We start from the raw sequence: 27812 nt of genomic DNA, 5'->3' as shown, positions 1-27812 counted from the left end.
GAGTTATACACTAGTTTTATTTTTATAGTGGCAATATGGTCTAATGATCCAAGCATACAATCAGGAATCAAAAACTCCTGAGTTTTAATTTCAGATTAGTTACTGACTTGCCATGTGAACTTGGACAAGTCACTTTACCTTCTCTGCTTCAGTGTCTCCAAGAGCAAAATAGGGATAATGTTATACCAGACCCTTGCTAGAACGCACATCTTTATAATGCAAATTCGGATATAATGCGGTCGCGGCCATGGATCCCAAATTTAAGTACTGTACAGCACAATTTTGAGTACAGACGCGATAAAATGACGGCTGAGCGCTCTCCTGTCGACTCCAGTACTCCACCAGAATGAGGAGCGCAAGTGCAGTCGATGGGAAAGCATCAGCTATTCACGTAGCTGAAGTTGCGTATCTTAGATTGACCCTGCATGGTACTGTAGACAAGCCCTAAGACAATTGCTGTAGGCCTAGAATGCCATACAGATGTAATGGAATAAAAATTTATAGGTACAGTATTTATCTTTAGAAAGATGTCAAAAATGTTGGGAAAAAGGAAGGCTTACTTGATGCAGGAAAAATTGGATGCTATCGAACAACTTAGAAATGGTGAAACCCAGGTAAAGATTAGCAGCGACATTGGCATTAACGAGTCCACCTTTTGTGGATGGCTAAAGAATGCTGACAAGCTCAGAATTTACATTCATAACCTGGATGAAGAGCATGGCCTTCAAAGAAAACGAGCCCGTTTAGCAAATGATGCCGATCTTGATTCTGCGGTGTACCCGCGGTTTGTACAAGAACTGCAGAAAGGCATTCCGATCTCTAGTCCGCTTATAGCGCAAACAGAAAAATTCAGCTGGGAACTTAATGGCGAATTCAGCAATTTTAAGGTGAGTTCAGGTTGGCTATGGCGATTTCAGAAAAGACACCGAATCTCTCAGATTGCAGTTTCGGGAGAAAAAGGCTCTGCTGATGCCGACGCCATGCAGTCGTACCCAGCAAAGCTGAGGGAAATTTTACAGGCAGAGGGTTACTCGGAGGAACCAGTTTACAATGCAGACGAAACAGGAATTTAGTATAAAATGTTGCTCGATAAAACCCTGTCAGAACAGATGAAGGTAAGAAAGAAGGATATAAACAGGCAAAAGATCGCCTTGCATTCACACAAAACAATAAAGTAACAGGCAAGCATAAATTAAAACCATTGTGCATTGGAAAGTCTTGCATGCCTTGGTGCTTTCATCACGTAAATATAAATTGCCTGCCATTTTCATACAAGAAGTCCAAAAATTCCTGGACGACAAGAGAGATCTTTGAACAATGGTCCTTTACCGAATTTGTCCCTTTGTGCGAAAGCATTTGCAGGCAAAACCCTTAGAAGAAAAGGCCGTTCTTTTGCTAGACAACCGTCCAGCGCATCCTCTGGCCGACTCAGAACCCGTGACGATAAAGTATGCGTTGAATACTTACCTAAAAACATGACTTGCAAAAAGCCACTTGATCAAGGTGTTATCGCCATTTTTAAGCAGCACTATCGAAGGAACTTAGTACGAAAAATGATAGAAAGCGAGTTGTCTGTTACCGATTTTCTGAAGAAGTTGACTATAAAAGACTTTTTACATTGGCAGCGATTCCTGGAATTTATTACACGCTGAAACGATAAACTGCTGTTGGATGGTGGGACTGAGAGTCATTTGGTCACCCGCTCCTGGATTTACAGAGGAGGAAGTTGGAAGAACAGACATGGAGTGGAAGCAGGAGCTGTGCCAGCAACTGTTCAGGCTCAGGGTAACTGCTCTGCCACAAAATATTAAGTCCTGGATAAGAGGCGATGATGAAGCAGAAGAATTTTGTCCCATTGCTGAAAGTCTAATAGATGACCAAATTCTTCAGGCAGTACGACTAAACAACATTCCAGAAGCTGAAGAATTGGCCTTCGCCGTGGAAGAAGAGGAGGAAGATGAAATGGACGTCGTTCCAACGTCAACTGTGACTATAGCTGGCTCAGAGACTGCTTTGAGATGATTTGAGAAGCAAGACGTTGAGCCTATAAAAATTATGCAGCTACATAGTCTTTTGCAGTTTGCTAAGTGGAAGCGGCACAGCAGCAAGAAGCAAAAGCAACTCACCAACTTTTTAAAGAAAAACTAGACTAGTTTATTGTAATGTCTACTTTAAATCTAATAAAGCAACACTTTTTTTCTCGTTTATTGTTTCCTTCAAAGTAGGAGTTTATTTTCTAAGATTTTCTATACTTTATGGATGTGACATTTACTGTACACAATAATTTCATTTTAATGCAGTCCCTGCTATAACATGGTACTTGGCATGAATCCCAAATCCCTCATTCTAGCGAGGGTCCGGTGTACTAGTTTACCTCACAAGGCTGTTTTTAGTACTACTTACATTCAAAGTTCTGTACAGAAATTAAAGTGTGAAATTCTAGTCCCATTGAAGTCAATGGCAAAAGTCACAATGACGTCAATAGGGGCAGGATTTCACCCTGAGGTAACAGAGAACTTTGATTATCTTTGAGAACTCATGGAGGACTGGTGACATTTCAGAGAACTGAAGAAGGGCAATCTAAGTACATATCTTTAAAAAGAGGAACAAAAAGTACCTGAGGAATTATAGACCAGCCACCCTTAATTTGATACCTGGAAAGATAGTGGAACAAATTATTAATCAATTTGGAAGAACCTAGAGGATAATAGACTGATAAATAATAGTCAACATGGATTTCTCAAGAGGAAATCATGCCAAATCAACCTACTTTCCTTCTTTGATCGGGTTACTGGTCTAGTGGAGAGAAGGGAAACAGTAGACATTATTTATCTTGATTTTAGTAAAGCTTTTGTCACAGTCCCATGTGACTTTCTCTTAAGGAAACTAAGGAATTGTGGGCTAGATGAAACAACTATAATGTTGGAGCTCTGTTGGAGGAGAAGGGGTCCTAAAAAGTAGCCAGCCAGTCAGGCAGCGGCACAGGAGCTAGCAAACAGAGCTGTAAACAGGGGAGTTTGTCTTGTGGTTTTTTTTTTTTTTTTTTTTTTTTGCTGTGGGTGGTGGTGTTTTGGTGTGATTTGTGTTTCCCAGATGTAGCCAGACAGCCGCCCCTCCCCCCCGTCAGACCAGCATTGCTGGAAACACAGGAGGAAGCAGGAACAAGGCACTTAACATATATTCCAGCACAGCCTTTGAAGCTGTGAAAGCACAGGTGTGCTGCTACAATGTGCCTCTGGGAACAGATACAAGGATTAAGCTCACAGCAGGCAGAGGCCCTGTGACAGACATGGCTCTTAGCCCCAACTAAATAGCGTGATGCACACACACCAACATCCTAGTTGGGAAAATATTTACCCTGATAAAAGAAATGTCCAGTAGTCGACACTTATTGTTTCTCTCCTTTGCAAGTGTAAACTACTCTTGCGAAAGCTGGCGTCACCCCAACAGACCAGCCTCAATTTGGCATAAGAAAGGAGAAAGAGAATAAAGGAGTACAGAGGTATAAGTAGGGGACCTACAGCACCATGATTTTTGAGTGCTTTCACTATCTATCTGCTGGTCAGATAAGTGACAGCCTCCCAAGGCTTCTGCAGCTAAGAGGGTCCCTACGCCTTGTCCCTTATTCGTCTTTCCGCGGAATTGAGTGACCGATCCTGGCTTGGCACCGCTGGAATCGAGAGATGCAAGGAGGGTAAGAAGCACCCACACCTGATCTCCTATCTTTAGTGTACACATATTTTGAAATAGAGCTCTATACTTTGTTTTCTTTCTTTGGGATTGTGGCTTCAGTTTTGTAACTTGTTTGTGTGTGTAACATCTCTACATTTAAATAAGTAGGCACTAGCAATTTTGTAACCACATGATTAGAATCTAGCTTAATAAATTTTGGTAACCATTTATGCATAAGCCTGACTTGTTTTCTCTGGTTTACTGTAAAGCAGCCAACACAATTAAAGAACCTCAGCCGTTTTGGCTCTAAAGCCTGGCCATTAGGTGAGAGTACTAAGAGCCTAGCGTTGAGTTGTGCCGCCTCCACGGGGCAAACTCTTGGGGCACCTGTCAGTCAATCCTGGCTGCCCGCTGCGAAGGAGCTCTGAGCTCTAGCAGTTAAAGTCACGGGTGGTTAGGACCTTGGGGCATCCGTCAGCCTAGCCCGGGCTGCCCGCCGCGAAGGGACAGTGCGTCCTAGCGGTTAAAGTCACGGATGGTATAAAGGGGCATAGCTGGCACCTCACCAAACATCCTTGGCCGTCGGCTAACACCAGATTAACAGGATTTAGGTGGGAAGGCTATGACAGATACAGAGGCAGCAGTGGGAGAGACCCATGTCGTGGAAGACACAATGAGGATGACTGGATGTGGAAGCTGTGGTATGTACGTGATCCTGGAGGGGGCACCTGGTAAGAGTTTTGTCTGTATGAAATGCCGTCTGATAGAGCCGATGGAGGAAAAGATCCGAGGTTTGGAGATGCAGGTGGAAAGTCTGGTTGAGTTTAGGAAGGGGTTTGAGCAGATTATGGAACAAAGTCATGAGGTATCTGAAGGGAAAAGCTCAGACTTGCAGATGGAAGCAGGACTGGGGAATTCTGAGGGGAGACTGGGTGAGGAAAGTGGTCAATGGAAGCACGTGACTAAAAGAACCAGGCAGAGGAAAAGACGGGCTAGTGAAGGAGAAATAGAGCTCAGGAACAGGTTTGCAGAGTTGGAAAATGAAGACGGGGCTCAGCAGGTAGTCACTGAAGGTGGAAGGGCAAGGAAGAAGAGAAGAGCGGTTAGTCCTATAGGAAAAGGGGAAGAGTTAATGGAGATTACACCAAATATGAGCCCCAGGAGGATATAGGATGGGTTAAAGAGGATTACAAGGGAGAATAGGAATGGAAAGAACTTGCAGCCAGAGGGAGCAGGGGATAGACTGGAGAATAGCACTGTCACCAGGAAAAGGCAGGTCTATGTGATTGGGGACTCTTTACTGAGAAGAATAGATAGGCCTGTAACCAGAGCTGATCGAGAGCATTGGAGGGTGTGCTGTCTTCCAGGTGCTAAGATACAGGATGTAGACCTGAGGTTGAAAAGGATTCTAAAGGGAGCAGGAAAGAATCCCCTGATTCTCCTTCATGTGGGAACAAATGATACGGCTAGATTCTCGCTGGAAAGTATTAAGGGAGACTATGCTCGGCTGGGGAAGATGCTTGAGGAAATTGAGGCTCAGGTGATCTTTAGTGGGATTCTGCCTGTTCCTAGAGAAGGGCAACAAAGGTGTGACAAGATTATGACTATCAACAGATGGCTTAGGCAGTGGTGCTATAAGCAGGGCTTTGGGATGTATGGCCACTGGGAGGCATTCATGGACAGAGGACAGTTCTCTCGGGATGGACTTCATCTGAGTAGTGAAGGAAATAGACTTCTAGGATGGAGGCTGGCACAACTGATTAAGAGAGCTTTAAACTAGGAATTTGGGGGAGATGGTTGGGAGATGTCCAGGTAATCTCCACGCCGGATTTTAGCATTGAGAGGAAAGAACACGAACTAAGAGAGGATACAGCCGTGGGTAGGAGGAAGGGCAGTGTAGATACCAGTCTAATAGGTTATACTGGCTGTAGAATGACCGTGCCTAATCGGGTACAGAATGTGAGCGAGGCCAAACAGCAAAAATTAAGATGTTTGTACACCAATGCGAGGAGCCTAGGTAACAAAATGGAGGAACTTGAGCTACTGGTGCAGGAAGTGAAACCAGATATTATAGGGATAACAGAAACATGGTGGAATAGTAGACATGACTGGGCTACAGGTATTGAAGGGTATGTGCTGTTTAGGAAAGACCGAAATAAAGGTAAAGGTGGGGGAGTAGCACTGTATATCAAAGATGAGGTAGAATGTAAAGAAATAAGAAGCGATGAAATGGATAAGACTGAGTCCGTCTGGGCAAAAATTACACTGGGGAAGAAAACTATTAGAGCATCCCCTGGGATAGTGCTTGGGGTGTACTATAGACTGCTGGGATCTAATTTGGATATGGATAGAGCCCCTTTTAATGTTTTTAATAAAGTAAATACTAATGGAAACTGTGTGATCATGGGAGACTAACTTCCCAGATATAGACTGGAGGACGAGTGCTAGTAATAATAATAGGGCTCAGATTTTCCTAGATGCGATAGCTGATGGATTCCTTCATCAAATAGTTGCTGAACCAACTAGAGGGGATGCCATTTTAGATTTGGTTTTGGTGAATAGTGAGGACCTCATAGAAGAAATGGTTGTAGGGGATAATCTTGGCTCAAGTGATCATGAGCTAATTCAGTTCAAACTGAATGGAAGGATTAACAAAAATAAATCTGCAACTAGGGTTTTTTATTTCAAAAGGGCTGACTTTCAAAAATTAAGGAAATTAGTTAGGGAAGTGGATTGGACTGAAGAATTTATGGATCTAAAGGTAGAGGAGGCCTGGGATTATTTTAAATTAAAGCTGCAGAAGCTATCGGAAGCCTGCATCCCAAGGATAATCTAGGCATGGCCTAATATCTAAACAAATACTTTGCCTCAGTCTTTAATAAGACTAAAGAGGATCTTAGGGATAATGGCAGCATGACAAATGGGAATGAGGATATGGAGATAGATATTACCATATTTGAGGTAGAAGCAAAACTCAAACAGCTTAATGGGACTAAATCGGGGGGCCCAGATAATCTTCATCCAAGAATATTAAAGGAATTGGCACATGAAATTGCAAGCCCATTAGCAAGAATTTTTAATGAACTGTAAACTCAGGGGTTGTACCGTATGATTGGAGAATTGCTAACATAGTTCCTATTTTTAAGAAAGGGAAAAAAGGTGATCCGGGTAATTAAAGGCCTGTTAGTTTGACATCTGTAGTATGCAAGGTCTTGGAAAAAATTTTGAAGGAGAAGGTAGTTAAGGACATTGAGGTCAATGGTAAATGGGACAAAATACAACATGGTTTTAAAAAAGGTAGATCATGCCAAACCAACCTGATCTCCTTCTTTGAGAAAGTAACAGATTTTTTAGACAAAGGAAACGCAGTGGATCTAATTTACCTAGATTCCAGTACGGCGTTTGATACCGTGCCACATGGGGAATTATTAGTTAAGTTGGATAAGATGGGGATCAATAGGAAAATTGAAAGGTGGATAAGGAATTGGTTAAAGGGGAGACTACAACGGGTCCTACTGAAAGGTGAACTGTCAGGCTGGAGGGAGGTTACCAGTGGAGTTCCTCAAGGATCAGTTTTGGGACCAATCTTATTTAATCTTTTTATTACTGACCTCGGCACAAAAAGTGGGACTGTGCTAATAAAGTTTGTGGATGATACAAAGCTGGGAGGTATTGCCAATTTAGAGAAGGACAGGGATATCCTACAGGAGGATCTGGATGACCTTGTAAACTGGAGTAATAGTAATAAGATGAAATTTAATAGTGAGAAGTGTAAGGTCATGCATTTAGGGATTAATAAGAATTTTAGTTATAAGCTAGGGATGCATCAATTAGAAATAACGGAGGAGGAAAAGGACCTTGGAGTATTGGTTGATCATAGGATGACTATGAGCCGCCAATGTGATATGGCCGTGAAAAAAGCTAATGCGGTCTTGGGATGCATTAGGAAAGGTATTTCCAGTAGGGATAAGGAGGTTTTAGTACCATTATACAAGGCACTGGTGAGACCTCACCTGGAATACTGTGTGAAGTTCTGGTCTCCCATGTTTAAGAAGGATGAATTCAAACTGGAACAGGTACAGAGAAGGGCTACTAGGATGATCCGAGGAATGGAAAACTTGTCTTATGAAAGGAGACTCAAGGAGCTTGGCTTGTTTAGCCTAACTAAAAGAAGGTTGAGGGGAGATATGATTGCTCTCTATAAATATATCAGAGGGATAAATACCGGAGAGGGAGAGGAATTATTTAAGCTCAGTACCAATGTGGACACGAGAACAAATGGATATAAACTGGCCACCAGGAAATTTAGACTAGAAATTAGACGAAGGTTTCTAACCATCAGAGGAGTGAAGTTTTGGAATAGCCTTCCAAGGGAAGCAGTGGGGGCAAAAGATCTATCTGGCTTTAAGATTAAACTAAATAAGTTTATGGAGGAGATGGTATGATGGGATAACATGGTTTTGGTAATAGGCCCAATGGCCTGTAATAGGATATTAGATGGGGTGGGATCTGAGTTACCTAGGAAAGAATTTTCTGTAGTATCTGGCTGATGAATCTTGCCCATATGCTCAGGGTTTAGCTGATCGACATATTTGGGGTCGGGAAGGAATATTCCTCCAGGGCAGATTGGAAGAGGCCCTGGAGGTTTTTCGCCTTCCTCTGTAGCATGGGGCATGGGTCACTTGCTGGAGGATTCTCTGCTCCTTGAAGTCTTTAAACTACGATTTGAGGACTTCAATAGCACAGATATAGGTGTGAGGTTTTTTACAGGAGTGGTGGGTGAAATTCTGTGGCCTGCATTGTGCAGGAGGTCAGACTAGATTATCATAATGGTCCCTTCTGACCTAAGTATCTATGAACCCACTGAAAAAACATATTCAACAAGTATTCTAAATACTTCACTATCAAACTAGGAGAACGTATCTAGTGGGGTCCCACAGGGGTCAATCGTGGATCCAGTACTATTAATTAATTACTTGGATTATGAGGAGAAGATTTGTGGATGCCAACAGCTGGCAGGGGTTGCAAGGGTTTTGGAGGACAGAATTAACATTCAAAAGGACCTTGGAGAATTGGTCTGAAATCAACAAGACAAACTTCCCAAAGTACTATACTAAGGAAGAACAGATCAAATGCACAATTACAACATGTAAAATAACTGGCTAGGCAGCAGTATTGCAGAAAGGGATATGGGGGTTCTAGTGGATCACAAATTGCACATGAGCCACCAATGTGATGCAGTTACAAAACTGGCTCATACCTTGGGGTATTAACCAGCATGTCATATGTAAGACATAGGAGGTAATTATTCCACTCTAGTCAACACTGGTTAGGCCTTAAACTAGCGTATTGTGTTCAGTTTTGGGTGCAACACTAAGAAAGATGTAGATAAATTCAAGAGTCTCCAGATGAGAACAACAAATGATAAAAGGTTCAGAAAACCTGACCAATGAGGACAGACAAAAAAACTGGGCATATTTAGTCTTGAGAAAAAAAGCCTGGGTGGGGGTTACCTGATCATAGCCTTCATAATACATTAAGGGCTGCCTCAAAGAGGACAGTGACCAATTGTCCTCCTGTCCACTGAAAGTAAGACAAATAGTAATCAGCTTAATCTGCAGCAAAGTTGAGTTAGGTTAGATATTAGGAAAAAATCTCTAACTATAAGAATAGTTAAGCACTGGAATAAATTGCCAAGGGAGATTGTGGCATATCCATCATTGGAGGTTTTTAAGAACAACACCTCTCAAAGATGGTTTAAGGAATACTTGGTCCTGCCTCCGTGTGCGGGAATTGAATAGGTGACCTCATGAGGTCCCTTCCAGCACTACATTTCTATGACTATCTCCCAACACAAGTAGTTTTATATTCTACAGAAATAACACTTGGCTTTACCTCTGCAAAAGTATTCATATCAAAATACTCAGAATCCCATGTTAGCTGCAGTCTTCAGAAGGGGTTCCCGGGTAAGCAGACAAATAATCTCCACCATATGTGGATAATTTTGTGATTAGAAGTGGAATTATTTTATCTACATTCCCCTAGGCATGAAAGGGCAATATTTTTACTCTGCTCAACTATATAACTCCCAAATACATATCTGAATCAAGTCTTACAAATATAGCAGTAAGTTTTTCAGGAGCACAAGAAGTCAACATATTTCACTGTCTGTACTGACCTCAAAAGACCTACTCCAATTCCTAACCTTTTCCACATCCCTGATTCCTCATGTCCTTGATTTCAAAAAGCATTTTTAAAAGAAAAGAAAGTCTACATTTTTCAATCGTGCCTTTTAACAAACTTAATGGTATTTTCTTCCCTAGAGAAATTTTATTTCAAGATTCTAAATAAGGTTATACAAGACCTTGAATTTACCTTTTAAATGAAACAAAATCAACATGGGGTGATCTCAAACTCTTGGTATCATATTCTAAATCAGATTCATCTGAAACCTATGCAATAATACATCTCTTTGCAACAATTTAAAGTTTTTGCAGGGATCAACAACTATTTAGTAAAATAAAATGAAATGTACAAAATGGATTGATATCACACGTAACTCAAGAGACCTAAGGGGCATATTGTTCCTTTTAAATTCAATCTGCAATGCACAACATAAGATGACCGATTCTATGAGATTAATTTAAACCACCTTGTGGACGAAGGATGTGTACCACTTGTTTCACATCAGTAAAAACAATCCTTGATGTTAAGATTCTGGGCTTGTCTCTTCTCTACTTAAAACAGTTATTTTGCAATGCATTTTACAAATTTTTTTCTATGCAAGAGGTAAATAAATTATAATTTGGCTTATTTTACTAATATCTTATATAAAATAATATTCTGTATTCTTAACAGTTACATTACATGGCATTCCTTTTTAAGTGTTAGTTGCACTGCCAATTACTATGGTTTTTTTGTTTGTTTGTTTTTTACAGCTACCCACACAGATGTTGTAGGACAAAGGATATGACACCCACCAATCACATCTGGACCATTAAAGTTCTAAATTAATCAAAAAGCTAGTCTTTAGGTTGGCAGTCTACAAAGTGGGAAATTTTCAAAGGCACAGGTGTTAAGTCCTCAGCTCCCATTGGCAATCAATGAAAGTGAGAGGCCTGACTGTGCTTTGTACCTTCGAAAAAGCCACCCAAAACCATTTAAGAAAAGTTATTTAACAGTAATTGTGGCTCTTTGAATGGTTTCACCTCTATATGTTCACACTTGTGTGATGAACTCCCTGGCATTGCTGAGTTTCAGGAAACCACTAGAAAGCCAATTTCCATGAGGACTAGACTAGCAGTGCCTTGCAAGGCCAAACTTCAGCAACAAAAGGAGGAGACCATGCAGTCCAAAACTGTATCAGCTCTTTCTGCTAAACCCAGAATCATTAAGAGAGTAGAAATTGAAGGAAGAGGGACAGATGGGCTTCTAGGCTGCATATGCAGTGACAACAGTCTTTAAAAATAAAACAAGTGGTTTACCAGTGACTGTAGTTCTTTAAGAGTGTTTCCTCTGCATAGTCAAACTTGTAGGATAAGTGCATGTCAGATATGCAAACATGTACCTTCTGGTTAGTGAAATGCAGTGATGAAAGCCACCCTCACAAAAGATTTTCTGATGGCCAGTCTAAACACGGTAGAGACCAGCCGACGCTCAACAAACCATCATCTGATGTTAATTACCTCACCAAACAGGCAAGTTTTTCCAGGAAATTAGTAGTGAGCCAATATCTGATCTCGATCAACACTTTAAGACTTCTATTAATCAGAACTGCAGAAAGCATAGAGAGTCAGTTTTGAAAATGTCCTTTTAAAATTGTCATTCTACTTCTTGTTTAAGGAAAAAAACCCTTGCAGAAGTAACATGCATTGCACTGAGTACAATGCACAGCAGTGAAGAATTCAGTACCTTGGGAGATTTTTCTCTTTTCAGTACAATAGCACCAAAAGAGCAGTTTTAAAAAAAATGAGGGCTGGAATCCTTAAAATAAGAGTGATTAAATGGAACAACTTCCATTAAAGTTAATTTTTAAGGTTTAATCTTCTTTGACAATGTCCCTTCCACTTTGGCCAGAGAACTGTGTGAGAGAGTAAGTGAATGCACGTGCACAATTTTCATTTTACTGAGCTATGCAAAGTCTTAATTATGATCTATTGTGATGAAACAAATCCCCAACTAGCAAGAAAATTAATTTGAATTCAGATTTTACATGAGTAATGTCTAATAAAAAGTTAGCAGGCAAAATCAGAATTTTTTCCTTCAGTCACTGTTTACCTCATAACAGTAAACATTTAACAATTCAACATGGTGAGTTTAATTTTAAGAATTCCAAAAATACTGGAAGACTTGATGAAAAAGACAGTCATTTCAACTTCCAACATTGTGCAAATGCCCATTTGAACTAAAATACTGAAGTAAACTGCTGCTATACAAGACGAACAGATAATTTTGAAGTTCAATGTAGGTCTCCCAATTTAATTTTATAACACTGAAGAGTCTTTCTTATTCTTTAACTTGGGACTTACCCCTTGTTCATCCAGTTTCATAAGCTGCTCTGTGACTTTAGGAGTGTTGAAAGCCAATCTGAGGCAATGGATATTCAGCTCAGGAACTATATGTTCAAGAACTTCTTTTAAGGGAAGTCCTCTGGCTGTGCAATGCTTTGAAGTTGAAGGGATAGCATCTTCCAGCACAGAGCCTCTTAAAGTCAGAAGCTAGAACACAGAAATAATAAATTATTTTGACATATTTGGGGAGGAAGTATCAACTATTGGCAAGAGCAGAGAACTGACTCAGGACTCCTGGGCCTATTCTTGACTTTGACACTGACTTGCTGTGACATCGAGGGCAAGTCAATCTTTCAGAATCCCAGTGTACCTATGAGTAAACAAGAACAATACTACCTGTCCAACTCTCAATAGTATTTGAGAGATTTAAGTAACTCATGTTGTATAAATAGATACAGATGTGCAGAATGTTATTAATTATACCAAATACTAGACATGATACTGCAAGTGCTTTATAACAGTCTCCAGAGGCTCACATTTTGTATGAAATTAATACTTAGGGGAGAGACATAGAAGTTCACATTTCTCTTGTGAAAATCCAGGTAGCAGGTCAAATTTAAAATTGACCCCAGCATCATGAGAAGAAAGCAGACTTGTAAGGCTTTAGTATTAAGCAATGAGAACTGAGATAAACCTGAAAGATGAAATATTCAATGAGACAGACCTAGTGAGAGCTGCAAGAACTTTACAAAACATGAGAATTTCATCTGCTTATGAGTTTCAGAAAATTCCAACTATGAGGTTGGCTAAAAGGGAATGATATTCATCAGATGTCCCACATAAATGTTTGAGGGCAAACTTTCCTGCATATACAGTGTGTGCGTGTATATATCTAGAGAGAGAGTATACAAATAAGCTCTAACTACATGAAGGTCTTTTATTAAAAAAAAAAAAAATTCTCTTTTAAACACAAAAATGACTGACAAATTTCCAAACAAAATATCAGTTTATAAATAAAACCCAGATTATATTAAAGCAAACAGTAATTTAGAACAGACATAGGTTTTTGTTATGAATGAAGCAAAGCACCAAAACATAAGCATCTTCTCCTCCCTCCTTCCCCTCAACAGCTTCACTTCAGAAGGAATCTGAGGACATGTCTACACAGGAACACGAAGGGAACACAACTAAAGTTAGGAAACCAATGTGTGTAAATTAAAGAGGAGGAGGAGGATTAAGTTACAGGTATTTTAGGCCACTTTAGTCCTGAAGAAAGCAAAGGGATGGGAGTAGGGCAGAGGAAGAGGGAAGAGAAGTTAACACAATTTAATTTATGCACATTGACTTTACATCTTTACTTGATTCGCCTTACCTTTCTTGAGTGTTCAATGTAGACAAGCCCTGAGTTTAAGCAACAAAGGTAGAGGGAATTTCCTGAGGATTAATAGCCAACCAGTAAGAGTTATGCACTTCAGGTATTAACCCCAGGCAATCATTAAATACCCCAGAAGTGCTATGTCCCAAAATAGTTGCTGTTATAAGCCAAATCTTTTATATGGAAAAATAATTCAAAAATACTGCCTAGTTAGGGTTTTATTTTGCTATTTGTCCTCCATATTGTGTGTTGGGTGCCACTATACATGTAGTATGCTATGAGTTTGGATTTCATTGGACTCTGTCACAAAATTAATGCTCAGTATATTGGCCAATCAAGTTGCAACAATCTAGTCAGATTTACATGTGGCTTATAAAGCAATTTAGATTATTAATGTATTTTATTTGATTGATTTATTGGAAGCCAGTTATTTCTATGTGTGAAGAAATATATTTCTCCTTTAAATTGAGACCTATAGATGAACACATTAATGATCTTTAGTGTGCCATTATTTTACAATAGTTAATTATAACAGGAGTCCATTTGTACTTGTGTGTTTAAAGTATAGTATTTCTCAATTCAATGACCTACACTATGTGAAGTGGTTTGGTTGACCTAGTCCAATTTATATTTAACAGCGTTCAAGTCAAAAAATCACCAACAGATGGTACTAATTGATACCATTCATTGTAATTCATAGAAGATTCTATGACAGATTGAAAGAGAAGAGAATAAATCCCTCTCTCATACCTAGAGATGATCCCTCCAGTTCGGACTGAGGTATATTGGCTAGACAAAGTGGGGCAGCGCATCCTGCACACCCATTCTGTAAATAAATACAGAACTTCAGTCTCCAGAGCTGTTAACCCAGCACTTTTTCCCAGCATTAGAGTCAACTTAAAAAAAAAAAACCAATCAACCAAATCCACAACAGTTCTTAGAGAATGTTTTTTGTGTGTGTGCTGCTTACATTTGGGAACATGTAATGGGATTTATATGTTCACATGAAACTCAGACTGTGATATTGTATTGATCTGATATAGTATAAAAATGTAGAAAATATGGATTTAGTGATGATACTTTACTAGAAAAGGGCAGTAACTTAAAAAGAAACCATAAATGTAGAATTGTTTCTCTATTTACTGAGGGGGTTTTAGAGTAACAGCCGTGTTAGTCTGTATTCGCAAAAAGAAAAGAAGTACTTGTGGCACCTTAGAGACTAACCAATTTATCTGAGCATAAGCTTTCCAATGAAGTGAGCTACGAAAGCTTATGCTCAAATAAATTGGTTAGTCTCTAAGGTGCCACAAGTACTCCTCTTCTTTTTGGGGGGGTTTTGTGCACGCTTTCTATTTGGATCTTTCTTGTGTTAGTGCACATGAAAACAGCACAACAAACATAATGGACTTCAAGAAGGCAGACTTTAGGAAACTCAGAGAATTGATAGGTAAGATCCCAGGGGAACCAAGTCTAAGACAGAAACATTCCGAAGAGTTGGCAGTTTTTTAGAGAGATATTGGAATAAGAGGAAACTACCCCCATGCATAGGAAAGATAAGAGGCATGGTAACAGACCACCTTAGCTTAACCAAAAGATGACTATAAACAAACACCACAAGCATGTTGGGGCAAAATTAGAAAGCCCAAGGCACAAAACGAGATTAAACTAGCTAGGGACATAAAGGATAACATGAAAACATTTTACAAATACATTAGAAGCAAGGGGAAGACCCCAGGACAGAGTAAGTCCATTACTCAGCGAGGAGGAAAAGACAACAACAGAAAATGTAGCAAGGGCTAAAGTGTTAAATTCCTTTTTGTTTTCTGTTTTCACCAAAAAGGTTAGCAGTGACTGGACAGCTATCATAGCAAACATCTAGGTAAACTGGGTAGGATCTGAGGCTAAAATAGGGGAAAAGCAAGCTAAGAATTACTTAGGCAAGTTAGATGTCTTCAAGTCAGCAGGGTCTAATAAAATACCTGGCTGAAGAGAACATACTATCTATCTATAAAAAGGAGAATATGGACAACCATGGAAATTTTAGACCAGTCAGCTTAACTTTGGTACCTGGAAAGGTAATGGAGCAAATAATCAGTCAGTCAGTTTGTAAGCACCTGGAAGATATAAGGTGATAAGTAATAGTCAACATGAATTTGTCAAGAACAAATCATGTTATACCAACCTAATATCCCTTTTTACACAGGGTAACAAGCTTTGTGGCTAGGCAGGAAGCAGTAGATGTGATATATCTTGATGTTAGTACTGTCTCACCCGACATTCTCATAAGCAAACTAGGGAAATATAGCCTAGCCAAACGTACTATAAGGTTAGTGCACAACTAGTGGGAAAACTGTACTCAGAGAGTAGTTATCAATGGTTCACAGCCAAGCTGGAAGGGCATATGAAGTGAGGTCCCGTAGGAATCAGTCCTGAGTCCGATTCTATTCAATATCTTCATAAATTATTTTGATAATGGCATACAGAGTACACTTAAAGTTTGTGCATGATACCATGCTGGGAGGGATTGCAAGCACTTTGGAGGACAGGATTAGAATTCAAAATGATCTTGAAAAACTGTAGAAATGGTCTGAAATAAATAAGATGAAATTCCATAAGGACAAATGCAAAGTATTCCACTTAGGAAGGAATAATCAATAGCACACATACAAAATGGGAAATGACAGCCTTGGAAGGAGTGCTGCAGAAAAGGATCTGAGGCTCATAGTAGATCACAAACTAAATACGAGTCATCAGTATAAAACTGTTGTAAAAAACTCATTCTGGGATATATTTGCAGTAGTTTTATAAGCAAGACACCAGAAGTAATTCTTCCATTCTACTCAGCACTGATAAGGCCTCAACTTGAATACTGTGTCCAGTTCTGGGCACTGTGCTTCAGGAAAGATGTGCACAAACTGGAAAAAGTCAAGGAAAGCAACAAAAACAATTAAAGGTCTAGAAAACATGACCTATGAGGAAAGACTGAAAAAACTGGGTTTGTTTATTCTGGACAAGAGAAGACTGAGGGGGGACATGATAACAGTCTTCAAGTATGTAAAAGGTTGTTCTCATCCACTGAAGACAGGACAAGTAGTAATGGGTTTAAACTAGGGCAGTCGATTAATCGCAGTTAACTCACGCGATTAACTCAAAATTAATTGTGATTAATCGCACTGTTAAACAATAGAATACCAATTGAAATTTATTAAATATTTTGGATGTACTTCTACATTTTCAGATATTTCAATTGCATTATCTTCTGCAAATGTAAACAGAATTGTTTGTCTGAGTGATTGGCTGAACAAGAAGTAGGACTGATTAAATTTATAGGCTCTAAAGTTTTACTTTTTTTTTTTTTTTTTTGAATGCAGGGTTTTTTTGTACATAATTCTACATTTGTAAGTCCAACTTGCATGATAAAGAAATTACACTATAGTACTTGTATTGGTTGAATTTAAAAATACAGTACTATTTCTTTTAGTTTTTAAAGTGAAAAATATTTGTAATAAAAATAAATATAAAGTGAGCACTGTACACTTTGTATTCTGTGGTGTAAATGAAATTAATATATTTGAAAATGTAGAAAACATCCACAAATATTTAAATAAATAGTATTCTATTATTGTTTCACAGCATGATTAATTGCAATTAATTTTTTAACCACTTGACAGCCCTAGTTTAAACTGCAGCAAGGGAGATTTAGGTAGGACAGTAGGAAAAACCTCCTAACTGTAAGGGCAAATTAAGCACAGGAACAAATTACCTATGGAAGTTGTGGAATCTTTGTCATTAGAGGTTTATAAAAACAGAGTAGACAAACACCTGTCATGGATGGTCTAGATAATACTTAGTCCTGCCTCAGTGCAGGGGACTGGACTAGATGACCTATCAAGGTCCTTTCCAGTTCTGCATTTTGATGTTTTATGATTCACTGAAGCCGAGGTTGGGATGCTAAGGTGAGAATACTTGCAAGCTTACCCATCTCGATTCTCAAAACACTACTTACAGATTTGAAGGAAGAATATGCAAAAGCTATTACGTAGTAATTTATGGTTACGACAAAGCTGGACTAAATTTAAACCAGCAATAGAGTTAAAAAACTCATTTACCTAATTATTTATCCAGTAATAAGTCTATGCAAACTTTATTTTAATTTAGTACGGAAAACACAGTAGTTCTATTTTTTTTACATGCATCCTTCCATTATCTTATTTACTCATCCAAAAGGACTACTATTCTGTTGCAAGATATGGGATGTCTTGCATAAACTAATAAAATAAGATTAAAAAAAATCCCTAAGTGTAAATTAGATATAAGAGACAAAAAAACCCCACAACTTTTGCCAGTGGTACTCTAAGTTTAGCCTGAGGTGGTCTGCAAGGTGAACGCTAATCTTTATTTATCAGAGTTTGAGCTTTAAATAGGAAACAAAAGTCCTAGTTGTACACTGAACTGCATTTGAACTGAATACTTCAGACGAGATAAACTAAGTAATGTGTCCATTTGAATGTTCTTGGAGAAGAAAGTTACATCATAGTTACCTTACATATAACGTTAATTGAAATTAATGGTGAGAAGGAAAGTTTCAATAGCTTTATAAGATGAGTGTAAATGTCAAGTAAGTTAAAGTTAGCAAGCTACACAGAAAGCAACAGCCTGAAAATCTGTAATTGCTTTTACAACCTGTGCCGTACCCTTGGGTGTGCCAAACAATTGTGTGTGCCTTTTTATAATAAAACTCAACAACAAATGGAACACACAACTTCAGACATAAGACAGCTTTAAAAAAGCATCTTCCCCTATTTGCCACTGACAAAATTCTCCCAAGAGTGAAACAATACCTTTGTTGTAACAAAGTGTAATTTACAAGAGATTGGTCAGTTTCACTTCTGCTGCCCCAGCAGTTTGAACAAAAGGACTGGCACTAACCAGTGGTTTCAGATTTCATTTTGCTGCTCTAGAAATCTACCAATAGGAGGAAGAAATGATGAAACCAACACCTGCGTAAGTAGAGACCATACCTCCTCACTCCCCCAGCAGAGACAGCATTCTTAGAAGCAGCTGAAGATTAGTAGTTTCTGTTGCTTAAATTTACAGAGCAGAGATTGAGATTGACAAAGAGTCTGGTCATCTTCACTCCAGCTAAAGGATAAGAACTGCAGCAATGAAGATAGCCACTCTTAAAATAAATGTGCCATAAACAGCAACAATGGTGGAGATGTAATCTGAATGTGAGAGGAAAAAGAAAAGGAAGAGAATGAAATTTCCCAGTTTGAAAGGAAGGATGAGTGGAATATCCATCGTTTCGTTCTGCTAGAAAAAAAGCAAAGAGGAAAAGAAACACTGTTTTTGCAGCAGCTGAGAGGGAGGGAGGAAGGGAGGGAATGAAAAGAAAGACGAATCTGTGGGAAAGCGTCCAATCTATCAAACATCTACTATCCAGGAAAGATGGGACCAACAATAAAGCCCAGACTCAGCATCTGAAAAGAAGGCTAATTCTGTACACTGTCCCCATCTGCTTACCCCACCTCCCCTCCACATGTACACTAGTTAGCTGTTAAAAATACAATAGGCTTCTGAGACCAATGCACTGCCACCTAAAGTGTTAGGGTGTGGAATGTTCCATACTCTCTTACTTGCCTCTCACCATGATGTCCAGTAAATTTTTCAAGCCCTAACCAAAGTGATTTGCTCAAATATACTGTTTATTTGTGGGATGCTACTGTATAGTTCACTTTGTGATATATTTATCTTTATTCTATAAAATATAATTTATTATGGTTCTTGGTAAGGAGATTACTGTAGCATATTTACATGTGGAAGACAAAAATGTATCATGATGAGCAACAAACAGGCTTCCTTCTGGTTTCTAATATCTTCAATACAACAACTACCTGGATCTATGATTTCACCACATACTATCTGGCTTTGCCTGTTCATTACGAGTTTCTTCCCCTCTTATTCCACTCATACTTTGCTTACCTCACTGGTTCTGAAAATGATGCGGTAGTTATACAGAGGTCCATTTTCTTTTATTTCATCTGGTTTTTCTCTTCTAATGCTCACAGCCACTGGACCCAGGCTCTCATCTACCCCAAAATAGTTCCAGTGTTCTTGGGTATAAAAATAAAAATAAAGGAAAAATTCATGTTACAGCTCTCACAGAAACATTTTGCATTCAGATAATTTATTAAGTGTGAAATTCTGGACCCAATGAAGTTAATGGGAGTTTGTCATTGACTTCACTGAAGCCAAAATTTCACCCTTAGCCATCAATTCACCAATGAGATCTATCTATATTTGTAGGGTGAAATTTGTCTTTGTGCCTGTACTCAAAACAGGGGTGAAATGGGACTTAACATATGTTTGCCCCTTATGCTGGTCCTTTGCAAAGGGGTAGGTTTCACTCACACTAAATCAATCAATACATTTGACCCAATGCATTAAAAGTAAAAGTATGGAAAGCAAATTAATGGATGCAAAAAACTCAGAACTACATATTTAAATCTGAAATGACAGTGTTGATTATACTATAAAAAAGTATAGACTATACTTGACTTTCTTTGTAGACTAACTTATAGTTTGACAAATGACAGTTCAGGGGCAATACAATAAACCTTGACAAGTATTTGAAGGGTATAAAAATCAAAGAGAAGTATTATTTGAGAAGTAAGAAAGAAAAAAAGTCATAAAATTAATGTACGGACAAAATTAAGTAGCAGAAAATTTAGGATGAATATCAAGAAACATTTTATAACAGTGAGACTACGGAGTAGTACCCCAAAAGAAAATAAAGTCTTAATTGAGTTTAAAATTGGACTGGACAAAGTGGTGGAAAATATGGCAGAAGGAACAATCACTTATTTGCTGAGTGACAGGTAAAATTAATTAATTCTTATTTTACACCTGTAAATTACTCAATTCGTATGCACAAATCCAAATTTTCTAGTACACAAAAAAATGTAGTCCAACAAAACATAGACCTGAAAACTTAAGCACAAGCATTCAGAAGTTGGGTTAGGAGACCTCTTTACTATTTATAATTCTTGGACTGTTTTTCATGGGGATTGAAGTTGGGAGGTGAGAGAAGAGCTGCCACTAATGTAGTATGTCATACAGTTAAATGGAAACCTATCTTTAGTGACTAGGTAAATTCAAATCTAGACTGCCTGGCAGGTTGAGTTTAGAGAAACACTCAGTAAATTATAAACACAAGTATTTCTCAAGGCAACAAGTCCTATTACATCATAATATTGTCAGTATTTATGGAATACATAGAATAACAGAAGATTACAGGGCCTACCATAAAAGCAACACAGGATTTATTTGAACTTCAGGCTGGAACTTCATTCTTTCAATTAAAAATAAACGATTCAATGGGGGGGAAATGTCACCTATGATTTTCAGAATTCTCTAGAATTTCCTGGTTTAAATTAAACTCATTAGAGAATTTACATTTACTTTCAAAGTAATATAAAACAAAACTTTGACTGTAGTAGTATGTGTAGACTGTGCACAATTTATGGAATACTTGGAAGTTCTTTATTCAAAAATTAATTACAAACTTGGATAAATTTGTAATTCTCACAAGCTTTTTCATAGAACAGCAAGTTTAACCTCATAGCAGATTAGCTAAAATTAATCTATCGTTTATTTTCTGTACAGCAACTAAAATGCATATGTCCTACAAGGGTATGTCTACACAGCATCTGGGAGCAAGCCCTCCAGCCAACATCCACAGACTTGTGGTAGAGGAGCAAATGCAAGAGTGCTAAAAATAACTGTGTGGATGTGATGCTTTCACATTGCAGCTCAGATTGGAGTTCGGGCTCTGATCTCACTCTCTTTCCTCACCCTCAGGTTTCAGAGTTTGGCAATTAAAAATATGTAGATATTTTCACATCATCTGATTTATTTAGTTTTCCCAGTAAAAACTTTGCTCACGGCTTCCTTAACGTTTTAGACTATAATAGACTCCATCTGATCAGATACACAAGCCAACTGTATATCAACACAAGATTACCTATATTGAGGGATCTGCCTGCACCTGACATAATATCACGGAAACCTATTACAGCCAGCTCTGAACACTTTCAGGCACCCCACAAATTGTTTATCTAGTGCTGTATGGGAAATGGGACACTCTCTAATTGCAACTTTTTTTCCTCTGCTGGAGGTTGGGTACTTCCTTTTCTCCTTCACAATTGTTTTTCATCATGACTACAAAAAAGGAGTGCAACTGTGTGTTTTTGTTCAGCCTTAAAAAAAAAATTCTTTAGTCTTAAGAGCAAGTTACTCTTCCACCCTCTATTTGTGTGTGATAATTTCAATTTCAGAATCCAAGCTTACATGTTGTTACATGCACACACAAAAAGGCCAGGCTCTGCCCTTAGCTATCTGGAGGGGAACTTCATTTACCTCCTCTCCCAACCCGCTTTGTGGGAGAGTTGGCATTCTCACCCTCTACAGTTACCTCCCCAATCAGTCCCCTATGTTACCACACATCCTCTCAACTGTTTCTACCTCTGTCCTTACCACACTCACAGTTTTCTTCTATGGTGTTCTAACCTCCAGTCCTATACCTTTTGCTGTATTTTCCTGCTCCCAGTCTCCCTCCTGCTCCTCAAATTCCATTGTGCTCCCCACAGTCTCCATCCTTAGTCCACATTCCCTTACATATCTGCTGACCCTCTCCCTCCTTGTATCCCTCTCTTTTCCACTGTATCCCACATTCCCTTGCACCCAACCTTAATCCCTCTCCTACACCCCCACACATTCTCTTTTCTCTTCACAGTTTCCTGCACAGCTTCCAAACCAGACAGCTGGGCCTTCTGCGAGGTGTTTCATCCCTCATGTTTTGTATAGCCCATTGAGACCGTGAATAGAAGGCACCAGGGAAGTGACACAGATACCAAGTTTTGTATCACTTCATGTCATAACCATGCCACTGCTTGGGGCAGGGTGTATTGAACAGAAGCTGAAATTTATTACTGCATGCAAATTATTTGCAAATATGCAAATTAGCTCATTACATTTTGTGTGTATGATGCCACATGTGGAGCTACACAACTTGGCAAATATGAGTTAGTGCTAATATAAGTCTCTGTATGTTTACATAGTCAGCAAGTGACATGTTCACTTGAAAAAGAAGCATTTTCAAAACTGAAACATCTCCATCTCTCTGTCTTCTAAACTTGTCTGTCTTCAAGTTCTGTATACCAAGCCTCTAAGTCTTTCTGACACTTACTACAGTGATTCCAATTAACATTCACTCACTGGGATAGAGTAAACTACACCAAGAATTAGTTTGGAAGTTTGGACCTAATTCAAACAGATGGGAAGCAGCTTTGTAGAAGCCGTAACTGTAGATAGGGGACTACAAAATACCATGATAAACTCATTGCCAACAGCTGGCGAAGACATAAGTAGGGGGCCAAAGCTCATACTGTCATATTGAGAATGACAGCCACAAACAGCATAACTCTTGCAAGTTTCTTCTGAAATTATCATATATTGAACTGGACCTTACTATGGCAAAAATAGCCCGTCTCAGGACATGTATAGTACTGTCATGTATCCACCATGCACTTTGAAACACAGAGCCAAGATGCAGTGACCCAAACACTTTGATAAGCGGCAATCCCATGGCATAAACATTCCAAAGTTATGAATTCTCATGCTATGACCTTGAGTCCTACAATTTTTAGGTGGCTCATCTTCTGAACTTACTCAAAATGGCCACCATCTCTCATTACTTTCAGTCGGACTGAAGCCACAGGCTGGCCTTCATAGAGATGGCCACACTTTCCTTATAAGCTTTGCTTGTGGCACCAAGGCTACCAGCTGGCCACCCACTGCTGCCACTGACTGTTCTTCTAGCTGGTCCTTCCTGAACATAGCCAGCAGTGAGAGGAACAAGAGGAGAGGTAGAGGGGCTTATATATCTCCATCCCCTGGAAAAAAATGGAACGCTAGCTGACAAAAAGATTGATTCTTACTGCTGTTTTTTAAGATAGTTGCTATCTAAGAAAGAATCTGCTGCTATTCAAAAATACTGAAATTTTTGTAGAATTATGTGAATAAGAATTCTCTTCCTAGAGTGATAATTGTAATGCAAGATAACATGCACATAAATCAAAATTGTTGCCTTTTAACTTGATTTAAATGTTTTGGGGTTTTTTACTCTGAATCAAGATATATGTTTTTTTTTATTAAGGGTAAACTTACTTCTAAGTTATTAAAATGTCAGAGGAATACAGCACTCCATAGTAAGATTTGCATGAATTATTACATGCCAAAATAATTTCCTATTTGGAGTCACAGAAAAATACTGATATATTGTAGGGAAAAAAGGTTACTTACCCTTCTGATAGAAGAATTTCCGATAATAGTATGCACCTAGGTCCACATGTTCAACGATGTATCTCTTCACTCTATCTAAATGTAACAACAGATTTTCCTTGGGGACTTCAAGTACTGCCACTCCTGCATTTGTGCAATGGGAGCTAAGAGTAGACTCAAAAGAGGCACTTTCGCATCCACTGAAGGAACCTGAATTAGATTTGTACAGGCTGATCTTCCGTTCTCCTTCCCCACCAATCTCATTACGAAAATAAGGACAACTCATCACAAGTTCATTGCTTTTATCATCCCCCTGGTCCATATTGAGATTTCCTTTTGAATTCAGGTCTTCAGTGCTGCCCATAGGAGAATTGAAACTTGCAGAATGGGACAAGGGCCCAGAAACTAATGATGCTGCTGCTGCAGCAGAAGCTCCTGTTGTAGTGTTTCTTCTTTTAATAACATTATGTCTATTGATTGCTGCTTCATTTAAATCAAATAATATACTCTGAACATCATAATGGGCAAAGCATTTTGGACAAGTCCAAGGCCTGACACTGTCTTCTGACCTGTTATCTTCAAGGTCTGAAGACTTTGTGAGTTCCCCTTCACCTTTGGCATTACGCAACTTACGAAAAATAGAAGAATCTCCAGTCTCTGATTTTGAGCGCCTTTTAAGTGGTTTCTCCCTCTCCTTAAAGAGTCTGAGATTCTCTCTCTGAGTGATAGGCCCATCTATCACATCCAAAGAGAATCCTGAACCCTTGCTTCCACTGGCTATCAGAAGTTCACTGAGTTTGGCTGGAGCTGGGCTTCTCTGATCAGACTTCTCATCTTTATAACCCTTTAATAAATCAAAAAAACTGTCCCCTGAAGTTCCCTGCTTATCTATTGAGGATGTGCTGCCATATTCCCTGTGCAGTGATGGCCCAGATTTAAAAGTGGGTGAAATACATTCATCAAAGCTATCCACATCAAGTTCACTTAGGGTAATGTCACTGTTACTGCGTTGTCTTATTCTGCGAAGGGCTTTCCTAGGGGAACTGGGGTAACCATCAGGTGTAAGAAACCTAGAATCTAGATTCTCAGATTGTCTTGTTTTGTTTTTAAGAGTGTTCTGGATACTCTTTAACATGACAGAGTCACTAGCATTCAGGTTAACAGAGCTCCCCTGACTCCCAGGACTGCTTTTAGAGGACATACTATCAAGGCAACTTGATGTTTCATTTTCTTGACTTGATCTGCTAGTTTCTTTGACATTTTCCTTCCTTGGGGGCCAATCAGCAATCCTGGCCCTAACTCCCATTTTGGGAACACCAGGAGTAGAGGTAAGGTGGTGGGAACCGTCACTGCGTGGAGGCCCCACTGGAGCCATGACTGCAGATCCTAAGCTGCCATTCTGTGACCTAAAGCGCCTCATGTAAAAGTCATCTGAGTGAACTTTAGAACCTCCATCTGTTCCAACTGCTACCCCAGTGGCAACAGCTCTTTCAGTCTGGGACCGCTTCAAGCTGGTCATGATTTGTAAATATGTTTAGCTTTAGTAAGTTCCAAAAGAAGACATAGTCATCTCTGCTTTTTAAATGCACAATTCCCTTTTGGAGAATAGTCTCCAAAATATACACTGGTTGCATGAGATCCCAAACATGGTCATTTAAGGAAGCAGTTAAATGACAGATATCCAGGAAATTCAGGTCTTCAATAAGTTTTTATATGTAATAGCTCCTTTAGCTTTTGCATTTTAACAGGTGGCCATATTCCAATAGGCCTAAATTGTTTTAACATCACTTGAGTTCCAAAAACTTCAGAGTTATTATAATCCAATGATTTTATGCCTAGAACAGAGAAACAGGGAGACAAAAGTATTAGTAATTTTATGTAAATGCATTATCCCGCAACCAAATGTATTAAATAAATTACTACACTAAAGTTATATGTAAAACAAACACTCCATTTTTAAACCCTCCTACACTGTATCAAAAATGTAGAGTGGTGGAATTTTCATGTACTGTACCTATTGATTTGCATATAGAAAGACATTACTTTTGGATGCAACATTTGTGTACAAAGCACACCTACTGAATAGGTCAGTGCTGTTTTATAGGTTGGCTGGCAGAGAATATTACAAAACAAAGCAGAGAGCAGTCTGTCCCTGGCGACAGCCCTAAGCCCACGCACAGTATTCCAAGAAACCTAACTACGTCATAAAATACTTCAGTGTGACAGGTATGCTCCACAATAAAGCGCACACATACTGTAAAAATCACTGATTTATTACACATTCTGTAGACTGAGTTAGAAAAATACAATTCTTTTAAGGTTTGTAAGCAAGACTAATGTTTAGATGTCAACCACCCTTGTGAGTAATTAGAAATCAATATCCACTGTTCCACTTTGTTACTATTTCACAATTATTTATACTCTGCTAATAACAAAACTGCAGAAAGCTAACGAGAAAAAGATTCTAAAAGGTTTCTACAGTAGGCATAACTTACTTCAGTAACACTTATCTTATGCTCCCCTCCCCCCAGTCCTATTTGCACAAAAGCTAAATATTTTGGAAAATATGTAGCATCCCCTCAACCCCATTTTCCCACTTGTTACGTACACACAAAGTGAACGTGTGCACACACACACGCACTTTTGCATACCCAGATATGGAAATGTTTCACTTGCTGACAAAATACTGCGAATATCACAGCTCCCCTATATTCCAGCTTCACAAGGCTATTGAAAGAAATGCTCTTCTACACTCCTCAGCACCAAAACTGATAACAAAGCATTATGTTACTCTTTGAGGAGCTACAAAAAGTTATACAAATATGCCCCGATTGGTAGAAGACAAAGGCATAAGAATGTCAGCATAAAATCCTGTACTGCTGTGTACATCCTTTAACAAAAAGAAGTAGATCATTTTCAAAGACTAAACCAATTACACAAAATGTGGCCTTTAAATACTTGCCAAATATCTGTGGAAAGATGCTGCTGAACCAGCACCACGTTGACAATGCAGTATTGTCTATGAATCAAGGGTTCTAGTGCTTCTAGGAAAACTAGTACTTTCTGCAGTCAGCTCTCAAAAGTAATGAGTACTTACTTCCACAGTAATTAAATATCCTGCCAGAACATTTTCTACTTCCAAAGGCAGTATGTTTTAATTTCACTTGCCATAGACACAATCGGTTTGAAACAGCAGCAGGTATTTATATAAAGCTGAACATTTAGGAAGGAAAAATGCAAACTAATTCCAGTACACATAGCAAAAACAGTGCAAGCAGTTTGTGATACTGATGTTTTTGTGCAGCCATTCAGACATGCAATTGTCGTCCTAGTAACACTTCATCAATCATATTTATAAAAATAATTTTACATAGCTAAATAGGATAACTCTTGAAGGCTGACCGGCTACTTCAGTCACAAAACTACTGAATTTTCAATTATTTCACAAGCCAAACTTTTCATATGTGGTCACTAACTGTGTGTTCCTCGTTTTGAGCCTGGGAAGGGCCAGTCAGCAGGTGCCCTTATTGAAACCGAAGGGTCTGATATACAGAAGTGCTGAGCACTCTCATTGGCACCTAAAGTCAACCGAAGATGTTCTCTGAACATACAGTATCATAAGAACAGCCTTACTGGATCAGATCAATGGTCCAGCTAGCCCAGTATCCTGTCTCTGGCAATGGCCAGTACCAGAGGCTCCAGAGGGAACCAACAGAACAGAAAGATTTTGAGTGATCCATCCCTGTCGTCCAAGTCCAGCTTCTGGCAGTCAGAGGCTCAGGGTCACCCAGAGCATGGAGTTGCATCCCAGATCATCTTGCTAATACCCACTGACAGGCTGATGCTCCACGAATTTATCTAATTCTTTTTTGAACCCAGTTATACTTTTGGCCTTCACAATCTCACATGGCAAC

At 39.0% G+C, this 27812-nt stretch overlaps 1 protein-coding gene across 11 annotated transcripts in view; it reads right to left on the bottom strand.

The window, feature by feature from the left end:
• SIPA1L1 (signal induced proliferation associated 1 like 1) overlaps nucleotides 1–27812 on the bottom strand; it is a 381563-nt gene that overhangs the window by 111139 nt on the left and 242612 nt on the right. For all 11 annotated transcript variants that reach the window (XM_073348513.2, XM_073348511.2, XM_073348520.2 and 8 more), the window contains 3 exons: nucleotides 23920–25733; nucleotides 19540–19670; nucleotides 12201–12389 (listed from right to left, as the gene is read on the bottom strand). In XM_073348513.2, the coding sequence (XP_073204614.1) occupies nucleotides 12201–12389; nucleotides 19540–19670; nucleotides 23920–25417 (1818 nt within the window). In that variant the 5' untranslated portion in view covers nucleotides 25418–25733. The remainder of the gene's footprint in view (nucleotides 1–12200; nucleotides 12390–19539; nucleotides 19671–23919; nucleotides 25734–27812) is intronic.

Source organism: Lepidochelys kempii, chromosome 6 (genome assembly GCF_965140285.1).
Source record: "Lepidochelys kempii isolate rLepKem1 chromosome 6, rLepKem1.hap1, whole genome shotgun sequence".
Classification (NCBI taxonomy): domain Eukaryota; kingdom Metazoa; phylum Chordata; order Testudines; family Cheloniidae; genus Lepidochelys; species Lepidochelys kempii.
The sequence above is the reverse complement of the archived record's forward strand: the minus strand, read 5'-3'. Positions and strand labels throughout refer to the sequence as shown.